Below are 25,880 nucleotides of genomic sequence, written 5' to 3'. Positions count from 1 at the left end.
TAATATATGATACTTTCTCTTTCTGACTTACTTCACTCTGTATGACAGCCTCTAGATCCATCCGCGTCTCTACAAATGACGCAATTTCGTTCCTTTTTATGGCTGAGTAATATTCCATTGTATATATGTACCACATCTTCTTTATCCATTCATCTGTCGATGGGCATTTAGGTTGCTTCCATGACCTGGCTATTGAAAATAGTGCTGCAATGAACATTGGGGTGCATGTGTCTTTTTGAATTATGGTTTTCTCTGGGTATATGCCCAGTAGTGGGATTGCTGGATCATATGGTAATTTTATTTTTAGTTTTTAAGGAACTTCCATACTGTTCTCCATAGTGGCTGTATCAACTAACATTCCCACCAACAGGGCAAGAGGGTTCCCTTTTGTCCACACCCTCTCCAGCATTTGTTGCTTGTAGATTTTCTGATGATGCCCATTCTAACTGGTATGAGGTGATACCTCATTGTAGTTTAGATTTGCATTTCCCTAATAATTAGTGATGTTGACCAGCTTTTCATGTGCTTCTTGGCCATCTGTATGTCTTCTTTGGAGAAATGTCTATTTAGGTCTTCTGCCCATTTTTAGGTTGGGTTGTTTGTTTTTTTAATGTTGAGCTGCAGGAGCTGTTTATATATTTTGGAGATTAATCCTTTGCCCACTGATTTGTTTGCAAATATTTTCTCTCATTCTGAGGGTTGTCTTTTTGTCTTGTTTATGGTTTCCTTTGCTGTGCAAAAGCTTTGAAGTTTCATTAGGTCTCATTTGTTTTTGTTTTTATTTCCATTACTCTAGGAGGTGGATCAAAAAAGATCTTGCTGTGATTTATGTCAAAGAGTGTTCTTCCTATGTTTTCCTCTAAGAGTTTTACAGTGTCCGGTCTTACATTTAGGTCTCTAATCCATTTTGAGTTTATTTTTGTGTATGGTGTTAGGGAGTGTTCTAATTTCATTCTTTTACATGTAGCTGTCCAGTTTTCCCACCACCACTTATTGAAGAGGCTGTCCTTTCTCCACTGTACGTTCCTGCCACCTTTATCAAAGATAAGGTGTCCATATGTGCATGGCTTTATCTCTGGGCTTTCTATCCGATTCCATTGATCTATCTTTCTGTTTTTGTGCCAGTACCATACTGTCTTGATTACTGTAGCTTTGTAGCATAGTCTGAAGTCAGGGAGCCTGATTGCTCCAGCTCTGTTTTCCTTTCTCAAGATTGCTTTGGCTATTCGGAGTCTTTTGTGTCTCCATACAAACTGTCAAATTTTTTGTTCTAGTTCTGTGAAAAATGCCATTGGTAGTTTGATAGGGATTGTACTGAATCTGTAGATTGCTTTGGGTAGTATAGTCATTTCCACAATGTTGATCTTCCAATCCAAGAACATGGTATATCTCTCCATCAGTTGGTATCATCTTTAATTTCTTTCATCAGTGTCTTATAGTTTTCTGCATACAGGTCTTTTGTCTCCTTAGGTAGGTTTATCCCTAGGTATTTTACTCTTTTCGTTGCAGTGGTAAATGGGAGTGTTTCCTTAATTTCTCTTTCAGATTTTTCATCATTAGTGTATAGGAATGCAAGAGATTTCTGTACATTAATTGTGTATCCTGCTATTTTACCAAATTCATTCATGAGCTCTAGTAGTTTTCTGGTAGCATCTTTAGGATTCTCTGTGTATTGTATCATGTCATCTGCATACAGTGACAGTTTTACTTCTTTTCTGAAGTGGATTCCTTTTATTTCTTTTTCATCTCTGATTGCTGTGGCTAAAACTTCCAAAACTATGTTGAATAATAGTGGCGAGAGTGGGCAACCTTGTCTTGTTCCTGATCTTAGTGGAAATGGTTTCAATTTTTCACCATTGAGAACGATGTTGGCTGTGGGTTTGTCATATATGGCCTTTATTATGTTGAGGTAAGTTCCCTCTGTGCCTACTTTCTGAAGCATTTTTATCATAAATGGGTGTTGAATTTTGTCGAAAGCTTTTGCTGCATCTATTGAGATGATCATATCGTTTTTCTCCTTCAGTTTGTTTTTATTTTTGGCTGTGTTGTGTCTTTGTTGCTGCACACGGGGTTTCTCTAGTTGCGGCGAGTGGTGGCTACTCTTCGTTGTGGTGCCCGGGTTTCTCACTGCGATGCCTTCTCTCGTTGTGGAGCACAGGCTCTAGGCATGTGAGCTTCAGTAGCTGTGGCATGCCAGCTCAGTAGTTGTGGCTTGTAGACTCTAGAGCTCAGGCTCATTAGCTGTGGTGCATGGGCTTAGTTGCTCTGCAGCATGTAGGATCTTCCCGACCAGGGCTCGAACCAGAGTCCCCTGCGCTGGCAGGCAGATTATTAAGCACTGCGCCACCAGGGAAGCCCCAGCTGTTACTTTTGAAAAATGGGACAACAGTGGAGGAAAATTTTATTTTCATTCTATATTTCTGGCATATATTCCTTTAATAAAAAAAAAAAAGGCCACTGGGTATTATCTGGGCTGTACTTAGATGACACTTTTTTTTTGTATTAATAAAAAAATTAAGTAAAACATCCAAGCAGCAAGAATAAATGGAAAGCATAACAAAATGGAATACCTCAGGCTTAAGTGAAGAATAAAATGTTCTAGTTTACAGACACCTCATAAATTCGGAGTGATTTAAATGTGGAAAGTGAGTTGATCTTTCCCATTATGATCCATCTTGAAATTTAAGATCAGCTCAAAACATCTCAAGAGGGCAAATACAGTATTTCCTAATTACACGTTGTTATTTATTTGGGGGAATAAAAAGAGCCTTTTAAAACAGATCAATATTTATTAATGTTTGTTTTCCATGTCTAGTAGTTTACCTTACTAAACAAACTACAACAATGACAAAACTACTGGGGCTTGAATTTCAGAATTTAAGCAGCTTTGGCTCAAGTGTGGGAGAATACTGCTTTATGAAATTATGAATAAAGAGCCAGTGCATTTAATCTTAAAACTTATTTTATTTTAAGCTTAGATGATATGGTACCTTCTTTTAGTTGAGAAACCTGCTGTATTTATCCTATTTTACTAACGCTAGTGATATACTATCTTACCATTCACTTAATTTAATGATGAGTTATAACAATGACTAATTTCTTGGTCAAAGCTAAAGAGGTTAGTCACTGTAGCTTATTATTCCTCCAGGCTCACAGTAATACAAGAATCTGAGTAGTTAATAAATAACGTTATTTTAAGATGATTGACTTAATCTTAACTGACACCAAGTTTTCCATTTTCCAGATTTTAGAGACACTTTGATGAATATTTCCATATTAAAATCATCTTATAATTAAAAGTAACACCAACCCCCACCCCTTTTTTTTCCACAAAAGATTTTTGAAACTTTAATCCGTCTAGTGGTAGAGGGATATAAACGCTGTTCTATACCTCATGGTATTGATGTACATGTTTGCCATAGCAGAATTCATATTTCCACCAACCAACACCCTACAGGAAAGGAAACAGATCAAGTTATAGTACAGAGAAAGGCATATTGGGGTCTGTCTCAATACTGCCGCATGATAGTGATGGACATACATATAATTAAAAAAAACTGTACTAGCAATAATATGGTTGAAAATCAAAATTAAAAATTACTGATAAACTTTAAAAAATAGACATTATTAGAGAATAATTGCTGTACCACCCTGGTAAAATAAAGTAAAATGAAAATTCCACTTATAAGTTTATTTCCCACTGGAGTTCTTAGGGGCAAAATTTTACCTTTGTAGATATTAGCTCAAATTTTAAATGTGATTGCTACATAACCAAAATGTAGGCTACACAATCATTGATGCCCATTCCAGCAATTAGCCAGAATCACATATGAAGTACTTAAATATATATATTTTTGTCAAGTAAACATCAAGTTTTAGCCTGTGAGTAAAGAGAATATAATGGCTATGCATTGGATTATAATTAGATGCAGAGAGAAAATGTCCATTGGGAAGCTTCCAGAATCCTGCCATTTCTCTATAGACAAAAAATCTTTTTCAGTGCTACTAATGCCCCTTGATAAATAACACACAAGTGAAAGCTGTAAGAATAAATACTTAAACTGATGGTTCACTTCTCACCCCATGAAAGCAGTAGGAACCACTAAGGAACTCTTTTATGAGTTGGTCATCTGTCAATTTGGATATGTGGGTTGTTCCAACTGTGAGCATTGGCTGAGAACCAACAGCAATGGGTTTGTGGATTGCTGGAAATCTCTCTTCCTTAGTTGATTGCATATCTTCCTAAAATTAAATAAACATATGTTTAAGGGCTTCTTTGCCACACAATTTTTTTCAGTATGACTTAAATTATTATTTTTAAACTTCAGAAAATTTGGAAAAAAAATGTCCACTCATTTTTTTAAAATTAATTAATTTTATTTTGGCTGCATCAGGTCTTTGTTGCTGCACGTGGGCTTTCGCTAGTTGCGGCGAGCAGAGGCTACTCTTCGTTGCGGCATGCGGGCTTCTCACTATGGTGGCTTCTCTTGTTGTGGAGCACGGGCTCTAGGTGCACAGCCTTAATAGTTGCGGCACGTGGTCTTAGTTGCTCCACGGCATGTGGGATCTTCCTGGACCAGGGCTTGAACCCTGTCCCCTGCATTGGCAGGTGGATTCTTAACCACTGCACTACCAGGTAAGTCCCTGTCCACTCATTTTTAATGTGTTTTAAGAAAATGAATTTTGCAACAGTTAAAAGCATAGAGAAAGCTCTAGGCAAATGTTAGTTCCATTTACCAGTTAGGGGCATGGTGACCCATAGAGGGATAATTTCCATTTCACATATTTTGTCTCATATTTTTATTAAGTACTTTGCTACATGTGAGATTTTGTGTTTCTACATTTAGTTTTGGAAATGTGATTACTATGGGTAAAGAAAGGATAACAAGCAGGCGAATAAAGAGCTGAGTGGGACAAATATGAATAATAGTTATAATTATTCAAATGTAGCAGGACCTGGTTGTTGCCCTGGAGGAAACTGCAGTTTAATAAAGGAAGGGTACAGGGAAAAGAAGATTCACAGAGGTAGGGGTGATTCAAGTAGACTTTGACAAAGAACTGAAACACGAAGACTTCACAAAGAGAAAGCCCTTGATTAATTCATGAACCATTAAAAATTTGTGACTTACGTGAATGTCTGTGTATGTGTTTTGTGTGCGTGCATATGCATGTGAACCTGAAGAAGAGGTAAGAGCAAAGATGTGTGGTATGGTATGATATTTAAAACCAGAGAGAAGCAGGCACTATAGATAGAAAACTATGTAATGCTAAGAAGTTTGGACATTATCTTTTAGGTTTTAGGCAAATATATGGTATGATTTGCAGATTTTTAAGCAATTACTTTAGCATGGGCAGGGAAGAAGGAATGGTAAGAACAAATCTGGAGGTGGAGAGTCAAGTTAGGAGCTGCAATTACCCAGGCTACAGACGAAGTGAATCTAACATAAGCGAGTGACACAGTAAGCAGAGAGGAAATGAATCCAGACCAGAATTGAAGAAGTGGGTGTACCAACTAACTGAATAAAATAATTTAAAAAAATTAAACAGTAAAATGTATAGACTCCTTTTTCACCCGCTGTAGTTGCCATTGACCAATTGTGGTTCTTTTCTTTTCAGCTTGTAGGATTTACTGGATGGTTACTCTGGAAACCAATGACCTTATCCTCTCTCTCCTCCAATACTAAGAACAAAGATTGCCAAGATGGCCTCTTGTTTTTTGAAAGAACCTTGAATTTTACATATAACTCTTTCTATATTCAGAGCCTACTACTATGCTCCTGGCAGTATTTTAAGTATGGAGTATTAAAAATGAAGTACCGACCCTATTCTTCTATGTTTTTTTCTTTTTTCTTTTGCTTTACCCAAGAATCTTACATCAAACTTACGGGGTCTTCAACAGTTACAACAGCAACAGTCCTGAGATCAATTTTAAATAACTTTGTGAATCAGCTATAAATCTTCTAGTAGAAGATGTACTTTGTAATGTAGTACTTGACCATGTAAGACATTAGGACACTGATACCCATAAAAATGATCATCTAAAGCAAAAAAAAAAAAAAAAAAAAAAAAAAAAAAAAAAAAAGCAGCAGACATAGTTACTACTCATAAGGAGCTAAGGTTTAATAGACTAAAGTAATTACTTACAATATATGAGACCTATAGTAAGGTTTGTGAACAAAAAATAGTAATGCATAGTGAAACCTGCAGATGAGAAAAGGGGAAGAGGTAGGAAGAAAAGAAGAATGACAATTTATTATTCCTTCTTGTGGACGGAACATCTACTTTCATTTTTAAGGAAAACTACTCCAATAAAAGCAAGATGATAGTAGTTTTTGTAGCAGGGTTTGGAAATTCACAAAATAGATTCTTAATAAATCCAGTAATTTCCAAATTAATTTAATGTAATAACACAGGCGGAACATCAAACCAAAATTCGAATAGCCAGATATGTATTGTGTTTAAGAAAAAAATTCTTTATGGTAAAGCTTGATTCACACTTAAAAGGCAAACCATATGCCAAATATCAACATTTTTAAAGTTATGTGTAATAAACTAAGTTTCTAAAAAAATTATTCTGAAGGATGATCAGTTTTAAGTAATCACTCATCCTACAGTATTAGCTAAGATTTTCATGTACTCTAAAGATGCTAAGTATTTAGAAAGCATTATCATCAGTAGCTTTATTTTTAATAAATTTATTTATTTGGCTTCATTGGGTCTTCGTTGCTGCACGTGGGCTTTCTCTAGTTGTGTTGAGTGGGGGCTACTATTCATTGCAGTGTGCAGGCTTCTCATTGCGGTGGCTTCTCTTATTGCGGAGCATGGGCTCTAGGCGTGCAAGCTTCAGTAGTTGTGGCAAGAGGGCTCAGTAGTTGTGGCACACGGGCTTAGTTGCTCTGTGGCATGTGGGATCTTCCCAGACCAGGGCTCAAACCCATGTCTCCCACAATGGCAGGTGGGTTCTTAACCACTGCAGCACCAGGGAAGCGCATCATCTGTAGCTCTTCTTGTTTTGTCTTTTTTTAAAATTTTTTTATACAGCAAGTGCTTATTAGTCATCAATTTTATACACTTCAGTGTATACATGTCAATCCCAATCGCCCAATTCATCACACCACCACCCCCAACTCCCCCCGCCGCTTTCTCCTCTTGGTGTCCATATGTTTGTTCTCTACATCTGTGTCTCTATTTCTGCCGTGCAAACCAGTTCATCTCTACCATTTTTCTAGGTTCCACATATATATGTTAATATACGGTATTTATTTTTCTCTTTCCGACTTACTTCATTCTGTATGACAGTCTCTAGATCCATCCACGTCTCTACAAATGACGCAATTTCGTTCCTTTTTATGGCTGAGTAATATTCCATTGTATATATGTACCACATCTTCTTTATCCATTCATCTGTCGATGGGCATTTAGGTTGCTTCCATGACCTGGCTATTGAAAATAGTGCTGCAATGAACATTGGGGTGCATGTGTCTTTTTGAATTATGGTTTTCTCTGGGTATATGCCCAGTAGTGGGATTGCTGGATCATATGGTAATTTTATTTTTAGTTTTTAAGGAACTTCCATACTGTTCTCCATAGTGGCTGTATCAACTAACATTCCCACCAACAGGGCAAGAGGGTTCCCTTTTGTCCACACCCTCTCCAGCATTTGTTGCTTGTAGATTTTCTGATGATGCCCATTCTAACTGGTATGAGGTGATACCTCATTGTAGTTTAGATTTGCATTTCCCTAATAATTAGTGATGTTGACCAGCTTTTCATGTGCTTCTTGGCCATCTGTATGTCTTCTTTGGAGAAATGTCTATTTAGGTCTTCTGCCCATTTTTAGGTTGGGTTGTTTGTTTTTTTAATATTGAGCTGCAGGAGCTGTTTATATATTTTGGAGATTAATCCTTTGCCCATTGATTCGTTTGCAAATATTTCCTCCCATTCTGAGGGTTGTGTTTTTGTCTTGTTTATGGTTTCCTTTGCTGTGCAAAAGCTTTGAAGTTTCATTAGGTCTCATTTGTTTTTGTTTTTATTTTTATTACTCTAGGAGGTGGATCATAAAAGATCTTGCTGCGATTTATGTCAAAGAGTGTTCTTCCTATGTTTTCCTCTAAGAGTTTTACAGTGTCCGGTCTTACATTTAGGTCTCTAATCCATTTTGAGTTTATTTTTGTGTATGGTGTTAGGGAGTGTTCTAATTTCATTCTTTTACATATAGCTGTCCAGTTTTCCCAGCACCACGTATTGAAGAGACTGTCTTTTCTCTATTGTATATCTTTGCCTCCTTTGTCATAGTCATAGATTATTTGACTATAGGTGCGTAGGTTTACCTCTGGGCTTTCCATCTTGTTCCATTGATCTATGTTCCTGTTTCTGTGCCAGTACCATATTGTCTTGATTACTGTAGCTTTGTAGTATAGTCTGAAGTCAGGGAGTCTGATTCCTCCAGCTCCGTTTTTTTCCCGTAAGACTGCTTTGGCTATCGGGGTCTTTTGTATCTCCATACAGATTTGAAGATTTTTTGTTCTAGTTCTGTAAAAAATGCTATTGGTAATTTCATGGGGATTGCATTGTATCTGTAGATTGCTTTGGGTACTACAGTCATTTTCACAATATTGATGTTTCCAATCCAAGAACATGGTATATCTCTCCATCTGTTTATATCATCTTTAATTTCTTTCATCAGTGTCATAATTTTCTGCACACAGGTCTTTTGTCTCCCTAGGTTATTTTACTCTTTTTGTTGCAATGGTAAATGCATGTGTTTCCTTAATTTCTCTTCCAGATTTTTCATCATTAGTGTATAGGAATGCAAGAGATTTCTGTGCATTAATTTTGTATCCTGCAACTTTACCAAACTCATTGATTAGCTCTAGTAGTTTACTGGTAACATCTTTAGGATTCTCTCTATATATTATCATGTCATCTGCAAACAGTGACAGTTTTACTTCTTCTTTTCCAATTTGTATTCCTTTTATTTCTTTTTCTTCTCTGATTGCTGTGGCTAGGACTTGCAAAACTATGTTGAATAATAGTGGTGAGAGTGGACATCCTTGTCTTGTTCCTGATCTTAGAGGAAATGCTTTCAGTTTTTCACCACTGAGAATGATGTTTGCTGTGGGTTTGTTGTATATTGCCTTTATCATGTTGAGGTAGGTTCCCTCTCTGCCCACTTTCTGGAGAGTTTTTATCATTAATGGGTGTTGAATTTTGTCAAAAGCTTTTTCTGCATCTATTGAGATGATCATATGGTTTTTCTTCTTCAATTTGTTAATATCACAAATTGGCATTTGGATCACACTGATTGATTTGCGTATATTGAAGAATCCTTGCATCCCTGGGATAAATCCCTCTTGATCATGGTGTATGATCCTTTTCATGTGTTGTTGGATTCTGTTTGCTAGTATTTGTTGAGGATTTTTGCATCTATATTCATCAGTGATATTGGCCTCTAATTTTCTTTTTTGTAGTATCTTTGTCTGGTTTTGGTATCAGGGTGATGGTGGCCTCATAGAATGAGTTTGGGAATGTTCCTTGCTCTGCAATGTTTTGGAAGAGTTTGAGAAGGATGGGTGTTAGCTCTTCTCTACATGTTTGACAGAATTCACCTGTGAAGCAATCTGATCCTGGACTGTTCTGTGTTGGAAGATTTTTAATCACAGTTTCAATTTCATTACTTGTGATTGGTCTGTTCATATTTCTGTTTCTTCGTGGTTCAGCCTTGGAAGCTTATACCTTTCTAAGAATTTGTCCATTTCTTCCAGGTTGTCCATTTTATTGGCATAGAGTTGCTTGTAGTAGTCTCTTAGGATGCTTTATATTTCTGCGGTGTCTGTTATAACTTCTCCTTTTTCATTTCTAATTTTATTGATTTGCATCCTCTCCCTCTTTTTCTTGAGTCTGGCTAATGGTTTATCAAGTTTAGCTTCTCAAAGAACCAGCTTTTAGTTTTATTGATCTTTGCTATTGTTTTCTTTGTTTCTATTTCATTTATTTCTGCTCTGATCTTTATGATTTCTTTCCTTCTGCTTACTTTGGGTTTTGTTTGTTCTTCTTTCTCTAGTTCCTTTAGGTGTAACGTTAGACTTTTTTGAGGTTTTTCTTGTTTCTTGAGGTAGGCTTGTATAGCTATAAACTTCCCTCTTAGAACTGCTTTTGCTGCATCCCATAGGTTTTGTATCGTCGTGTTTTGTGTCATTTTTCTCTAGGAATTTTCTGACTTCCTCTTTGATTTCTTCAGTGATCTCTTGGTTATTTAGTAACGTATTGCTTAGCCTCCATGTGTCTGTGTTTTTTTTACGTTTTTTTCCCTGTAATTCATTTGTAATCTCATAGCGTTGTGGTCAGAAAACATTCTTGATATGATTTCAATTTTCTTAAATTTACTGAGGCTTGATTTGTGACCCAAGATGTGATCTATCCTGGAGAATGTTCTGTGCGCACTTGAGAAGAAAGTGTAATCTGCTGTTTTTCGATGGAATGTCCTATAAATATCAATTAAATCTATCTGGCCTATTGTGTCATTTAAAGCTTCTGTTTCCTTATTTATTTTCATTTTGGATGATCTTTCCATTGGTGTTAGGTGTTAAAGTCCCCCACTATTATTGTGTTACTGTTGATTTCCTCTTTTATAGCTGTTAGCAGATGCCCTATGTATTGTGGTGTTCCTATGTTGGGTGCATATATATTTAGAATTGTTATATCTTTTTCTTGGATTGATCCCTTGATCATTATGTAGTGTCCTTGTCTCTTGTAACGTTCTTTATTTTAAAATCTATTTTATGTGATATGAGTATTGCTGCTCTAGCTTTCTTCTGATTTCCATTTGCATGGAGTATCTTTTTCCATCCCCTCACTTTCAGTCTGTATGTGTCCCTAGGTCTGAAGTGGGTCCCTTGTAGACAGCATATATATGGGTCTTCTTTTTGTATCCATTCAGTGAGCCTGTGTCTTTTGGTTGGAGCATTTAATCCATTCACGTTTAAGGTAATTATCGATATCGATGTTCCTATGACCATTTTCTTAATTGTTTTGGGTTTGTTTTTGTAGGTCCTTTTCTTCTCTTGTGTTTCCCACTTAGAGAAGTTCCTTTAGCATTTGTTGTGAAGCTGGTTTGGTGGTGCTGAATTCTCTTAGCTTTTGCTTGTCTGTAAAGCTTTTGATTCCTCCACTGAACCTGAATGAGATCCTTGCCAGGTAGAGTAATCTTGGTTGTAGTTTCTTCCCTTTGATCACTTTAAGTATATCATGCCACTCCCTTCTGGCTTGTAGAGTTTCTGCTGAGAAATCAGCTGCTAACCTTACGGGAGTTCCCTTATATGTTATTTGTCATTTTTCCCTTGCTGCTTTCAGTAATTTTTCTTTGTCTTTAATTTTTGCCAATTTGATTACTATGTGTCTTGGCGTGTTTCTCCTTGGGTTTATCCTGTATGGGACTCCCTGTGCTTCCTGGACTTGGGTGGCTATTTCCTTTCCCATGTTAGGGAAGTTTTTAAGTATCATCTCTTCAAATATTTTCTCTGGTCCTTTCTCTCTCTCTTCTCCTTCTGGGACCCCTATAATGCGAATGTTGTTGCGTTTAATGTTGTCCCAGAGGTCTGTTAGGCTGTCTTCATTCTTTTTTGTTTTCTCTGTTCTGCAGCAGTGAATTCCACCATTCTGTCTTCCAGGTCACTTATCCGTTCTTCTGCCTCAGTTATTCTGCTATTGATTCCTTCTAGTGTAGTTTTCATTTCAGTTATTGTATTGTTCATTTCTGTTTGTTCTTTAATTCTTCTAGGTCTTTGTTAAACAGTTCTTGCAGCTTCTTGATCTTTGCCTCCATTCTTTTTCTGAGGTCCTGGATCATCTTCACTATCATTATTCTGAATTCTTTTTCTGGAAGGTTTCCTATCTCCACTTCATTTAGTTGTTTTTCTGGGGCTTTATCTTGTTCCTTCATCTGGTACATAGCCCTCTGCCTTTTCATCTTGTCTCTCTTTCTGTGAATGTGGTTTTCGTTCCACCAGCTGCAGGATTGTAGTTCTTCTTGCTTCTGCTGTTTGCCCTCTGGTGGATGTGGCTATCTATGAGGCTTGTGCAAGTTTCCTGATGGGAGGGACTGGTGGTGGGTAGTGCTCCATATGTAGCTTTTTAAAAATAATTTTTCTCAACTTGCAGATTAAACACATTAATTAAAGAAAAATGAGCTGGTACTTCTACCTTGAAGAATAGTTAAAGTTGGACTTGTGAATCATATTGATCAAGCTGACTTTAAGTACCTGTCAGTACTTAAACTACTATCAAGAAGGAGATGAGAACTGAATTCCATCTCTAATCTTTCAGTACATCACTTCAAATAAAATGCAGATTAAGTTTAAGATAAATTTTTCCTCCTCTCAGAATGGCAGGGTTCACAACATCAACAAAGAGTCTGGCAATACTTTCTCAGTAAGTATCCAAGAGGAAGGGGAGAAAAAGGCTTTGCAGTTAAATGTTAATTAACCCACTGTAAAGTACTAACAGCATACTAGGTATCATGCAAGGAGCTGGAAACCCCAAGTAACAAAAGCATAGTTTATTTTCCCTCCATTTAAATGAAGAACCATAGGAAAAAGAACAAATTTTAGCCATAAAAGTGCTATAATGGAGGACTGAATAAAATACAGGACCACAGAAGAGGAAACACTGATCTCTTCCATGGGTAATCCATTAGAAGTCATGGCTCATTTGCAAAGGAAGTGACACTGGAAGCATATCTTCAAGCATACACGTGTTGACCTTTTATTAGTTCATCAGATATAGGGAGGGAGGGGAGAAGACAACAGAGGAAGAGGCAAAACAGTATATTCAAAGGCAAGGAGGTTGGAAAGAATGTGGTACTTTTCGGAAACTCTTAAGTTGTTCAAAATAGCTGGGATCAAGGGAATGGTGATGAGAGATGAAGCTGAAGCCAGATCACAAATGGTCTTTTTTTTTTTTAATCTTTTGGCCATGCCACATGGCATGTGAGACCTTACTTCCCTGACCAGGGATTGAACTTGTGCCCCCTGCATTGGCAGCACGGATTCTTGACCACTGGACCGCCAGGGAAGTCCCCACAAATGGTCTTGACTCTCCTTTGATAATATCATTGTATGAGCAATGATTTTATCCTGAGGTATAGATCATGTTAACTACCAAAAGATTAAATAAATAATCAAATGTTCATTTCAGAAAGAACATTTTATCAGCTGTGTGGGAGGAATGAGAAAGACGATGCATGAGGACATTAGTTTCTGGTCTTAGAAAATGATGGGGTCCTGAACTAATGACAGGACAGAGTTGAAAAGCAGCCAGTGGATAACACTGATAGCACTGAGTAAATGATTAGAGTTAGAGATCAATTAAGAGATGGGTAAGAAAAATGACTCACGTTTCTGACTTGGACAACTGGGTAGAGAACACTGCTTTAAAAGCAATGGGGAAGACTACAAAAGGGTCAGTGTGAAAGAGAAAAAAATGGTTAAGTTTGAGATTACTGAAAATGTATATATGTCCAATACGCAGATGAAAAGGGAAGATAGCATATCAAAAGGGAGAAGCAGCAGAGAGAGGTGGTTAAGAGGACAGGTTCTAGAATCAGACTACTTTGATTCTAATTTCTAACCCATCACTTGTCACTTCCCCTCTCTGAACCTCAGTTCCTTAACCTGTTAAGGTGGATAATAGTAAATCTTATATGCTATTGTAAGGATTAGATAATAGTTGTAAAGACTCAATACATGTTAATTATTTGATTGTGATTTGAGTTCAAGAGAAAGATCAGTGTTGCAGATGTGTATTTATAACTCATGGATGAGCTTACTTAAGGAGACTGTACAATAAGGAGAGAAAGCAGCCATGGACAGAACCAGGGGAAGTTCAACATTTTAAGGAGCAGGAATCAGAGAAAGAGCTAGTACACAAGTGATCAGAACCAGAGAGAACCAGAGATAATGACCTGTAGTAAAGAAAGGAGAAAAAGTTCAAGCTTCCAATGCTCAGCTAAGATCAAGTTACGCATATGTTCAGCAAATTTAGAAGCAAGGGCTTCCCTGGTGGCGCAGTGGTTGAGAGCCCGCTTGCCGATGCAGGGCACACGGGTTCGTGCCCCGGTCTGGGAGGATCCCACATGCCGCGGAGCGGCTGGGCCCGTGAGCCATGGCCGCTGAGCCTGTGCTCCGCAATGGGAGAGGCCACAACGGTGAGAGGCCCGCGTACTTCAAAAAAAAAAAAAAAAAAAAAAATTTAGAAGCAAAAGATTGCTGTTGACCTTAATAAGAACAGTTTAAGAAGAATGATAGAAATATGGTTTGATAATAAATAGCAATGAGCTGAAGAATAAATAAAGCATTAGGAGATGGGCTGCAGTCTATTTTTTCAAGAGGCTTAGCTGGTAAGTCCAGTTAACTAGCTAAAAATTAAACTTAACTGAAATGAACAGGATGGCAAACTTTAAAATACTATGGAATCACGGGGGACTTTCTTGGCGGTCCAGTGGTTAAGAATCTGCCTTCCAATGCAGGGGACATGGGTTCAATCCCTAGTTGGGGAACTAAGATCCCACATGCCATGGGATAACAAAGCCTGAATGCCAAAATACTGAGCCCATGCACCGCAACTATTGAGCCCGTGCGCTCTGGAGCCCATGTGCCACAACTAGAGAGAAGCCTATGCTCTGCAACGAAAGATCCTGCAAGCCGTAATGAAGATCCCGTGTGCTGCAACTAAGACCCAATGCAGCCAAATTAATAAAAAAGAAAATTATGGAATCATGAGTGTAAGAGAATGCTAAAATAGTTTCTGGGAAGTATTAGAATAAGGAAAAGAATTAAAATCAAAAGAATTGGAATTGACAATTTTGAGTCAGGAAAATAAATGACTACTACTGTACTACAGAAATCATTAAAATACTGATATATGCTCTGAAATTTGGAAAAGGAAGCACTGAAAAAAATACTGTTAGATAATTCTCATACCTCTTTATTTCTCCTAAAAGGCACCCTCAGTATTTCTTCCTGCTGTTCCAACTGTCTCAGGGTGAGGGGTTTAAATGGTGATCCTGGTAGTGACTGGCAAAATATGTCATTCACAGGAGATGCTCTGAATCTATTCAGTGAGAACAAAGCATTAAACCTAAGCAAATGACACTTTAAAGCATGTGTGCATTTCATGTTTAAAATATTAAATCCACATCCTACCTATATTTAGGATGACTGCACAAGAGTGGTGTCAAAATGACAACTTCATATTCACAAGTTGTAACTTCAGCTACTGAAAGAATTTCATGCTTAGATTCAGGATGACATATGTACATCACAGTACTTGATCTGGGCCGGTTCTGTTTCAAACTACAAGGTGTACCATTTCCCATTCCCACTGGATAGTAGGGTGTCATCTGACCTTCGATATTTTTAGTGGGAATCTTAAAAAAAGAGTATAAGACAGACTTTTCATTAGAAATAGAGGTGGGGTGAGGATGGAGAAGCACTTATTCTGAAAGGAAGAAAACTACATTTTATTCATAAACTAACATTTATAAAGGTAACATTTCTGTACTTTCTATAAGCTCTCCCTCTACTATTCTTTTCATTCATATTCTTATTTGAGCAAATACATATTTTCAGAGCTAATTTAATACAGAATAAAAGAAAATTTTTATTTGGTGCTAAAATTAAGATGTATAAAAAAGGTTATAATAACATAATTAATATGAATTATTTTCAAAAGTTCTAAATAAAGTGACTAAGATAAAATATAGAAACTTACTATACTTGGGCTGGTCAGAGCTTTCTTCACTAAACTCTCAAGTGAATGCCTATGTTAGAATTTCGATTCTAGAGATTTGAAGTTTGATTTGTCAAAAAGTAGGGCTACGGGCTTCCCTGGTGGCGCAGTGGTTGAGAGTCCGCCTGCCGATGCAGGGGACACGGGTTCGTGCCCCGGTCCGGGAAGATCCCACATGCCGCGGAGCGGGTAGGCCCGTGAGCCATGGCCGCTGAGCCTGCGCGTCTGGAGCCTGTGCTCCGCAACAGGAGAGGCCACAACAGTGAGAGGCCCACGTACCGCAAAAAAAAAAAAAAAAAAAAAAAAAAAAAAAAATTAGGGCTACAGCGTTAACACTATGTTCTAAAACAGGAATCTAAATATTGTGCTGGTTCATTGATCTGCTTACTCTTCTTCCCTGTTATTAACAGACATACTTCTCAGCATATAAACTCCTGTATAAATCCACTCATGGCCAGCAAAAGACAGATGAAGAAATTTTCACGGAATGGGGGAATAAAGGAGATCACCCCAGAAAACAAGGATTATTGAGTTAGCTCCCATACTTTTATCGACATAAACACAAGAAGAATTAAATGGAAGGGCTTTAAAAGATACTGTTAATATCATCTCCAAGCAAGCTCTTTGGAGGCAGGGAGCTCATCTTGTATCACTCTGGTACCCAAAACAGGCAATAAATAAATGTTTCCAGGGGAAAATATTTTGAGATTTCTTGTATGCTAGTTTCATCCTAGTGTCTAGAATTAGAAAATCCTGGGTTAAAATCCAAGCTTTGCATTCACTAGCCTTATGACTTTGACCAAATTTCAGTTTTTGTCATTCATAAAAGTAGAATAATAATATATACTCAAAGGCTGTAGGGAGAATTAAGCATTACCCTTTGTTACATGCCTGGCACAGCATCTGGCTTATGAATTGGGGCTCAATAAATGTTAGTTTTCTTCCCTTACCCTTTTCTTCCTCTTCCTTGATCATTTCACACTTTGAATTCCATCTTGCTATCCTCCAGAGCCAAAAATATTTTGAGATAAATATTTTATCTCAAAGGTAGTCTGTAAAATTAAAACCTTTTAAAATAGCAATGCTGTGTGTGTCTATGCATAGCTTACCAACTCTCCCAAAGCCACCCTTATAAGTTATGGGCATCCCTTTTAAGTAATCTTTAAGGCCTTTTGCCGTTTAACTTTACTTCTAATAAAAGAATCATTATGGTATGAAACCATTTATAGAAATATCCTCTACCAATAAGTTATTTAACTTTATGGAAATTCTTAGGATTCATAAAGCATTCCTTGAACCACAGGGGCATTTAAAAACTGTAACTGGTCACCCTAAGGAATCGTTCTTTTTAAACAATCCTATTTTTCGGTCATCAATTATGCATTCACATTCAATAAGCATTCATTAAGGGCCTACATTATGTCTGGCACTCTGCTTTGCACTGTGGGGTAAAGAGAAAAAGACAGTCCCTGCTTTTAAGATGCTTGCAGTCTGGTAGCTTGTTATTTACATTTATGATTTATCTGTTTTACCCATAGGAAATAGGGTCCAAACAACAGAAAAAATGCAAAAGCTCCAGTGTTGAACAGAGGGAAAGAACCACTGCGAAGCACAGAAGTGATATAATGCTATTATAGAAACTTTCCCAGACACATCTTTGATAAATTCATTTATTTTTATATGATCTTAAAGTAAATTAAAGTATTATAGCATAACTTTTCTCATAAAAATCTAACATATTGCCAATTTTCTTTGACTAAATCCTTTGAGGTAGTTGATAGTTAAACACATGGCTATATTCTGTCAATTAAGTTGTATAAATTCATGTCTAACAATAGATGTTAAGACTGAAAATCACCAATTATCACTTGCCTCTTTTGATTTTTCCTTTTCTTCCGCTTCTTGTTCTGTGGATTAATACAAAAGTAAGTTAAATAATGACCAGTGACTTATATACAAGATATAAATGACTAAGTTTTCATCAACTTTGTAATCTTAAACTTCTTTCTAAAGACCTAGACTTCCCTGGTGGTGCAGTGGTTAAGAATCCACCTGCCAGTGCAGGGGACATGGGTCTGGTCCCTGGTCTGGGAAGATCCCACATGCTGTGGAGCAACTAAGCTCGTGCGCCACAACTACTGAGCCTATGCTCTAGAGCCCACGCGCCTAGGGCCCATGCTCCACAACAAGAGAAGCCACCGCAATGAGAAGCTTGCACCCCGCAATGAAGAGTAGCCCCCACTCACCGCAACTAGAGAAAAGTCTGCGCACAGCAACAAAGACCCAACACAGCCAATAAATAAATAAATTAAATTAAATTAAAATTAAAATAAGACCCAAAACATATACATACTTTTAGCTAGATTCCTTGAAATGGTTTCTTTTGAAAGAACAGTCATATTTAATCATTACATCTTTATTTAGGAAATATTCTATTTGAGGCATAAGAACTGGCCATGACAGTTTTCTTCTGAAGTGTTTTTATCTCAGTGAAAGGTTTAATCTTAAATGAGTTGACCAATTTGAATAATATAGATGAATAAAAGTATTTCATAATTTGAGGGATACATCTACATGTCTATTTCCATATATAAAAAGTTGCTTAAACCAAGCAAAAGACTAACACTATATAAATATAACACTGATATGTATGCCTCACCAGATTTAAAAATTTTATTAATAGGTAGAAAAAAAACATATTGTTTGCTAAAACAGAAAATAATGAAAAGATCTCTTTGAAAAAGTTTTCTATGGGATAGTTCAGAAGTTTATTTTAGTGTTTTAAAATTCATACAGTCTCCAACAAAATCTTTTAAATTCCAAATTGAACATATACTTTAAACCAAATACCAGCATTACTACTAAATCACTCTGTAGAAACAAACCTTTTTCGGATAGAAGGTTCTTAGCCAACATATTCCCAAGGTAGTACTCGTGAATATTTACTTTCTATATTTAAAAATAAAATAAAAATGTAGTAAGTATTTGGCAAATACATTTTTAAAGAATACAGTTTAAAACCATCCACCTCATTATTAAAGTTTTCATTTTATAATGTTCCACATTTCATATTTTGAAGAAAAAAATACCTGACCACTTTCTTTCTCTTCATGGTACTGCCGAATGTGTTTTCCGTGACATACTTCGTAAGTCCAATAAGACTCAATCTAAGACAGATGGATGTATTTATGTACAAAAGCCACACAACTCAGCTGAATTCCTTTTTGATATTTTAAGCAACTGAAGATTTCTCTGAAGATTTACAGCAAGCTTTCATTAAATGAAAGTTATTATTATGCCTCAGAAAATATGAAATTACTATTCATTGTTTTCACTAATTAGCTAAATGTGAAAATTCTATGAATGAAATAGGTCTAAATATACCTGGGGTCTATAATAAACACCTGGCCAAGGGATCATTTTTTACACAGCCTAAAAAAATAACCATGAGCAGTTTTTATTAAGATTGTATATAAAGAAACTTTCTTTTGATCTGAAAAACATTCAAAGCAGTTTGGTGATATTATTTGATAATTGATATTATTGGGTGTTTGCTGCATATACTATACAGGAATTTAAATGAACAAAATACTATTAAGCAACAGTTTAGTTTTACAACTAACTTAAAATGTGATACAACATAATAAAGTAAAAAGAAACAGAATTATTTTCAAGGGCCTATTGGCTGCTGGAAATTTATTTTCTAGTTATCAAGTGAACATAAAATACATACTCTGTAGGAACAACTGCTCTGTTTAAATAGGGGCTCCAATAGCTCTCTTGGATTTGGGCCTTTATAATCCTTTTCTTCTTCCTATGAAAGAATTAGAGTTTAATTCAATTAGTCTGGAACTTCACCCAACTCTGCTGTTTAGGTATTAACTCATTGGTCAAACCACAAATGCTTGGAAATAAAAGGGGGAAAAAAGTCAAAACCTTTAATAAGATCCTATGGCATGCCACTTCTTTCAAAAGAATTGAAGTATATGCAGCAACATGGATGGACCTAGAGATTTTCATACTGAATGAAGTAAGACAGAGAAAGACAACTAACATATAATATCACTTATATGCGGAATCTAAAAAAAAAAATGGTACACATAAACTTCTTTACAAAACAAAATAGTCACATATGTAGAAAATAAATTTATGGCTACCAGGAGGAAAGGGGTGGGGTGAGGGATAAACTGGGGGATTGGAATTGACATATACACATTACTATATACAAAATAGATAACTAATAAGGACCTACTATATAGCATAGGGAACTCTACTCAATACTCTGTAATGACCTATATGGGAAAGGAATCTGAAAAAGAGTAGATATATGTATATGTATAACTGATTCACTTTGCTGTACACCTGAAACTAACGTAACATTGTAAATCAACTATAATCAAAAAAAAAAAAAAGAAAAAGAATTGAAGTATAAAATATGGATCCATACAATAATATTCCATTCTTTCTTCTCTTAGAAAAAGGTTAAGTATCAGTTTCCTGAACAATTCTTATAAACCTACTTCAGAATTATTAAATGCTTGTATCCAAACAAATTCTATCTATGAAAGCCTCAGAATAGTTGAATCTTATAGAATACACTGGAAAGTTTTAATATACTTCTCAGTTTTCCATATATTTTTACGTTTCAGACTTGAATGCCATAAATACGTGTGTAATTGCATATGTGTGTATTTGTGTCTTAAGGTGGTTTAAAACAAAATGAGATAGCTGTCTTTCACAGATTTTAAGTCTGAACAAAACCTAAGAAACCTAAACTCACTGAGTTTAATACTTCCATTTTACAGATTGTGAAAATATTATGTAATTAGCCCAATAAACTTATTGAGTGGAGGAACTGAGTTTCAAATTTGTTCAAGATTCCACAGCTAACTATAGCCTATACCTCAGCCTCCTGGCTCCTAGGCTGGTGTCCTTTCCATTTTACCATGCTGCCTCTCGTGTTTCATCTTGAAAGAATTGCCTTGAAGGATGGATAAGAGGCAGTTAGGGCATTTTAGGTGGAAGAAACGGGCATGAGCTAAGGTAGTGAGAAAGCACAAGGTAACTACAGATTTACTTATTAGCAATTCTTTATAAAAAATGTCACATACACATTTAAAATTTTATCTTGTTTCAAAACCTTCATTTCTATAAAAGAAAGCATCTGTGGAGTTAGATTTTCATCTAAAACATTAATAACTGGTTGCTAGTTTTTCCAAGTTGAACTGTAAAAATCAAAGAATTCAGGAATAATAAGGATTACTAACATTGTAAACCACTATACTTCAATAACAAAGTGATTACTATATTTTTAGTAAGACAGGATAATTGAGAAACCTGTCACTCAATTTTATTTTAAGGTATGGAGTTGCAATGTTTTAAATAAATATCTTTGGTGACAGGGATAATCAATGTATTTATAAAAACTTACCTCATCACCACTTGTCACAAGGGGAAGAATGCATTTATATTTTTCTTTATGTGTAGTTGTCATGATGACATAATTATCTTCTTTATACAAAACTCCAGTTGTAGGCTAGAAATAGAACAAAAAAATGTACAGTACTTTAGCTGATTAAACTGAACTATACTAACTTACAGTCCCAGGTTAAACTAATTCATCACTTCAACAGGATTTTTAAACATACTTGCAAAGGCAGGGAAGATTCTACATATTTTTTAATAACAAAATGAAGATGACAAACTTTATCCTGGTGTTACAATGTAACATAAAATAAGGAACAAAAATAAAGTTTGGAGTAAAAAGAAAAAAGTAGTAATGCAATAGATTGAAGTTATAATACAGATTAAAAAGCAGTAAGAGGTGTCAATGTTCATGGATACATCATCACTGAATACTTATTACTCCTACTAACAATTACCACCTATATATGAGAATTTACAGCACTTTATAAACATACTCTCAATTCTGTTGGATGGGACACCTGAACATAATATAATGTAGCAGTTTTCATATTTGGATAACATATGGTCTTTACTGAAACTACTCAATTCTGCACTGTAGGAAGTGCACAGGCAATATGTAAATGAATAAGCATGGTTGTATTCTGAGAAAACAAATAGCTTTACAAAAATAAAGTTTGGAGTGGGCCAGCCCAAAGGTATAGTTTGCAGATTCATGGTATATATCAACGAAACTATCTTTAAAGCGTTCTACAGTATAAAACCAAACAAATTCACAAATCAAAATGAACCAATGTAATTCAAATGAACATTTCAATTAATATAACTGATATTATTTAACTAAAAAGAAATCTCTGCTTTGTGATAGCAAATATGTCACTAACTACTAAGGCAGAAGTTTTCAAAGTCTATGAGAGGTGTTCTCTGACAATTCAATTCTCTCTTTTCTTTTCTTACAGCATTGTAAACCCACTATGCTATTTGGCTATCCCTGGCAAGGAAAGAACCACCCTTATTACATACCTCTGCTCTTTGCTCAGTTTAACAAAAACAATTCCTAACTATAATAAAACCAGTACTACTTGAAACTGATGTTATCTTAAACACAAACACAAATTAGGAGATGTTTTCCCAAGACAATAAAACAAAACAAAACAGAGCAGTAAATACTAGCTGTATTAGCTATATGACACTACCAAATTAAGTTCTTTACATTTTTTGTCTGATTGATGCTCGAAGCAAGCATTGTACCCATCTCACTGAAAAGGAAACTGAAGTCCAGGGCTTAAATAATTTGTCCAAGGTAATATAGCCAGTAAGTAGCACAGCCCAGACATGAACCCTAGCAGACTGATTCCATATTCTATGTGCTCTTAACTGTTTTAACATGTTTGAACTAGCTTTTGTTAACATTTTCTTAGATTACTACACAGACTCCTGGACTATGGCCAAAGATCCTTATTTAAAAGATCATCACAAGTGAAGAGAGAAATCAAAGATATTTGAAAGTCAGAGTTGTAAAGCCAAATTTGTGATAAAGGGATCCTTAGAAACATTTATTCAGTTGAGCCAACAAACTGCTGTAAGACAAAGCACTTATAATGTCTCTCGGTGTTTTCTGGATATATTCAGAACATATGATAGTGAGTTGTACAAAGCATGATTTACATTCATTTAGCTAGCAATGGATGGCCTGAAGTCTTAGTCTTGTCAAATCATTCCTGTACTGTAGGGAAGGTGGACAGTAGCATATGACCTAAATCTAATCCTCTCTATTTGTGAAGTACCTGCAACTTAATATTCAGAACTGGATTCTACAGCAATATTGACTCATTTACTAAAATATTTACCACAATGCTAACAATGGAAAAAGAAACTGCTTGTCTAGAGCCATGGCAAAGAAAGGAAGACAATTCTTTCTTTGTAATTAAAACTAATCTTGGGTTTTATGTCTATGTGAAGAAATTCATTCCTCTGCCTATCGCTTTTAAGGTTTAGGTAAAAGGTAACAGAAGTAGAAACCATCACTATTCTTATTTGAAGATTCGTTGTTGCTGCAAAGATTCATTTTTCATTAGTTTAGGAAGGGCTACTTTCTTCTTTGATAAAACAGACCAAGTGGCAATTTCTATCTGAAAACTCTTTGCTGAAATAGTGCATCACTTATTGGGATCATGAAGTAAAAATTTTAACAAACTTTACCCTAATTTTTAATAATAGAAATTACAGGGGAAAAGTTAACCTACTGTGATTTTCTAAGTTAAAAAACTTGTTTTGATCTACTACTAAAATGCTTCCTTCTGATTTTGTAAAACATGTTTTTACTTAAAAAAATATAATTCTGAATGCACAGAATCACAGATAGTGTTAAAAAACTTGTTCTATATAACTTAACACCTTAAAGTATGTCTAGTGTAAGATTAGTGATTTGATAAAAATCAGATTTTAATATAATGAAACTAATCAAGGGGGGTGTGGTCTTTAAGATTAAGGAATTTAAAAAGTATCTTCTTGGCAGGGGAGAAATTCCTAATGTTTGACATGAGTCTGGAGGAATTAAGATACAGGATGAGAGAGAAAACTATCCTGGGAGAGGCTGTAAAATAAACTCAATGGCACTACTTGTTAATATATATAACATGCTTTGAACCATGGAGTTGGTCACCATTTTTCCCAAGTGTAGTGTCTGGGGAAAGTTTTTGAGTGGGAATACATTTCTATACTTACAAAAGAAGTAGAAAGAAAATTAGACTTATTTTGTGGTTTTCCTTCAGTGAAATTCATAAACTCTGTGAAGTAATGAATAATCGAACACTTTAATGACACAGAGATGTTATTTCAGAAGGAAAATATACACAAAAACAAAACTGACTGCTAAGAACCAGTAAAGAAAGAATATCATAATCATTAATTATTGTAAACATTTAAAAATGTACACAATTTTGGTGCTTAATACTTTTCTAAGCAAATTTGAAAGATTATGTATTATTTTATATATATTTGAAGGGGAAGATGATTTAAAGCACAGAAGAATTTTAAAGATAAAGAAAATTCAGATCTTCTAATCAAGTCCCTTCCAATTTCAGGTGGGAGAGAGATAAAGACCTTTATCCTAGTTCATACAGCTGCTTAGTTACACACAAATGTCCATCCAACTGGCCTATAAAACAAAATGACAGTGCCAGGTGTGGAGGGCTGTAGTTTCAACTACACAAAGTAGGGAAGGGAAGCCTTGAGATTAGAAAAATACTAAAAAAAAAATCAAAAGATCAATGATAATCACTCTTGGGGCTTATTTTTGTGTGAGGGCCACAGATCTTTTGCCAACTTATAGGAAAATGTTTCTAGATTTTTCTCAAAATAACTCAAACTTAAGAAAAGAAAAAAAATTTCTCCCCAAATTTTCATATGTGCCTATCTTAGATTATGCTTCATTGCCAAAGAAAAGTAATTTAAAACAAATTGTCAAAATAAAATTGTTAGATATAGAAAAGGTTGATACAGCATACGTTAAGACCGAGATCTTCTACCATAACCTCTTTTTAGCCAGCAAACACCAGTGCCAGAAAGAAAACTGAACGATTTAGTAGTAACTTCTAAAAAGGCTAGTTTTAGTCATCTGCGTATAGGTCAGTAAATTTTTAGGGCCACATATCAGCATGCCTTTTTAAATTAAAAAAAAAAAGCAAAACACAAGTGCAAGAGTAAAAAATTTTAATGACCACATTCTTTAAACATTTGCCAAGCTCATGCCAAGTGTGCTCTTTGGAAATAATAACAGAGGCTGGACTAAAATATTCTTATCCCAAGCCTCTTAGTTATATCTGACTTGTAACAAACTTTCATATAAGTATTTTAATATATCAATATTTCCTGAATAAGAACCAACTGTATAGCACAGGAAACACTATTCAATACTCCATAATGACCTATACAGGAATAGAATCTAAAAAAAAGTGTATATATGTATATGTATAACTGATTATGTATAACTGATAACTTTGCTGTAAAGCAGAAACTAACACAACATTGTAAACCAACTATGCTCCAATAAAAATTAATTTAAAAAATATTTCCTGGCATTAATGCAAAGATTAATCTGGCTTCCCAGAGAAATACTTAAGAACCACTGAACTACCAGAATGGAAGAACTGAAGACAGGTGGAGAAACAAACCAGGTGTGAAATATTAGCAAAAACTAACATCTGCAAATAGAAGTCTGTTGTGGTAATGATGACATCCGTTATCCTGGGACATTCTGTGCAGACATCCTAGTATCACATATTCACGTTTCAGTGAAATAGTAATAGAATAATATACTAAAACAGTCTTCCAAGTAGAACGACTGCAGGTAATTGGAATAAAAATTTTAAAAAAATTCTGCAGGGCGGAGCGGGGTGGGGGGAACTGTTGCATTTTCCCCGACTTCCATTTGAAATAAATTACCATACGGTAAGTATCACAAGAGCCCAATTTTTACTGGCCTACCGTGGATAGCAAGACTTCTCAGCAGTGCACTCCCCAAAGGAAGAAGAACTGCAAATATTCATTACTTTGAGATTATAAATATGTTCTTCAATGTAGGAAAACCGATCATAAAATCTCATGTTCTGGGGTCTTAAATAACAGCCGTAATACATCGAAACTGTAAAGGATATTCTGCATAGAGC

General features: G+C 35.6%; 1 protein-coding gene across 3 annotated transcripts in view; it reads right to left on the bottom strand.

The window, feature by feature from the left end:
• The window catches only part of ERLEC1 (endoplasmic reticulum lectin 1), a 34,309-nt gene that overhangs the window by 7,397 nt on the left and 1,032 nt on the right, over positions 1-25,880 (bottom strand). For 2 of the 3 annotated variants that reach the window (XM_007465480.1, XM_007465481.1), the window contains exons 2-10: positions 21,218-21,322; positions 19,520-19,600; positions 18,876-18,953; positions 18,672-18,735; positions 17,659-17,693; positions 15,201-15,424; positions 14,979-15,108; positions 4,081-4,242; positions 3,392-3,451 (exon numbers count right to left, since the gene is read on the bottom strand). In XM_007465480.1, coding sequence (XP_007465542.1) covers positions 3,392-3,451; positions 4,081-4,242; positions 14,979-15,108; positions 15,201-15,424; positions 17,659-17,693; positions 18,672-18,735; positions 18,876-18,953; positions 19,520-19,600; positions 21,218-21,322 — 939 coding nt within the window. The remainder of the gene's footprint in view (positions 1-3,391; positions 3,452-4,080; positions 4,243-14,978; positions 15,109-15,200; positions 15,425-17,658; positions 17,694-18,671; positions 18,736-18,875; positions 18,954-19,519; positions 19,601-21,217; positions 21,323-25,880) is intronic. The other variant, XM_007465482.1, reaches the window with a different exon arrangement.

Source organism: Lipotes vexillifer, unplaced genomic scaffold, assembly GCF_000442215.2.
Source record: "Lipotes vexillifer unplaced genomic scaffold, Lipotes_vexillifer_v1.1 scaffold834, whole genome shotgun sequence".
NCBI lineage: Eukaryota > Metazoa > Chordata > Mammalia > Artiodactyla > Lipotidae > Lipotes > Lipotes vexillifer.
The sequence above is the reverse complement of the archived record's forward strand: the minus strand, read 5'-3'. Positions and strand labels throughout refer to the sequence as shown.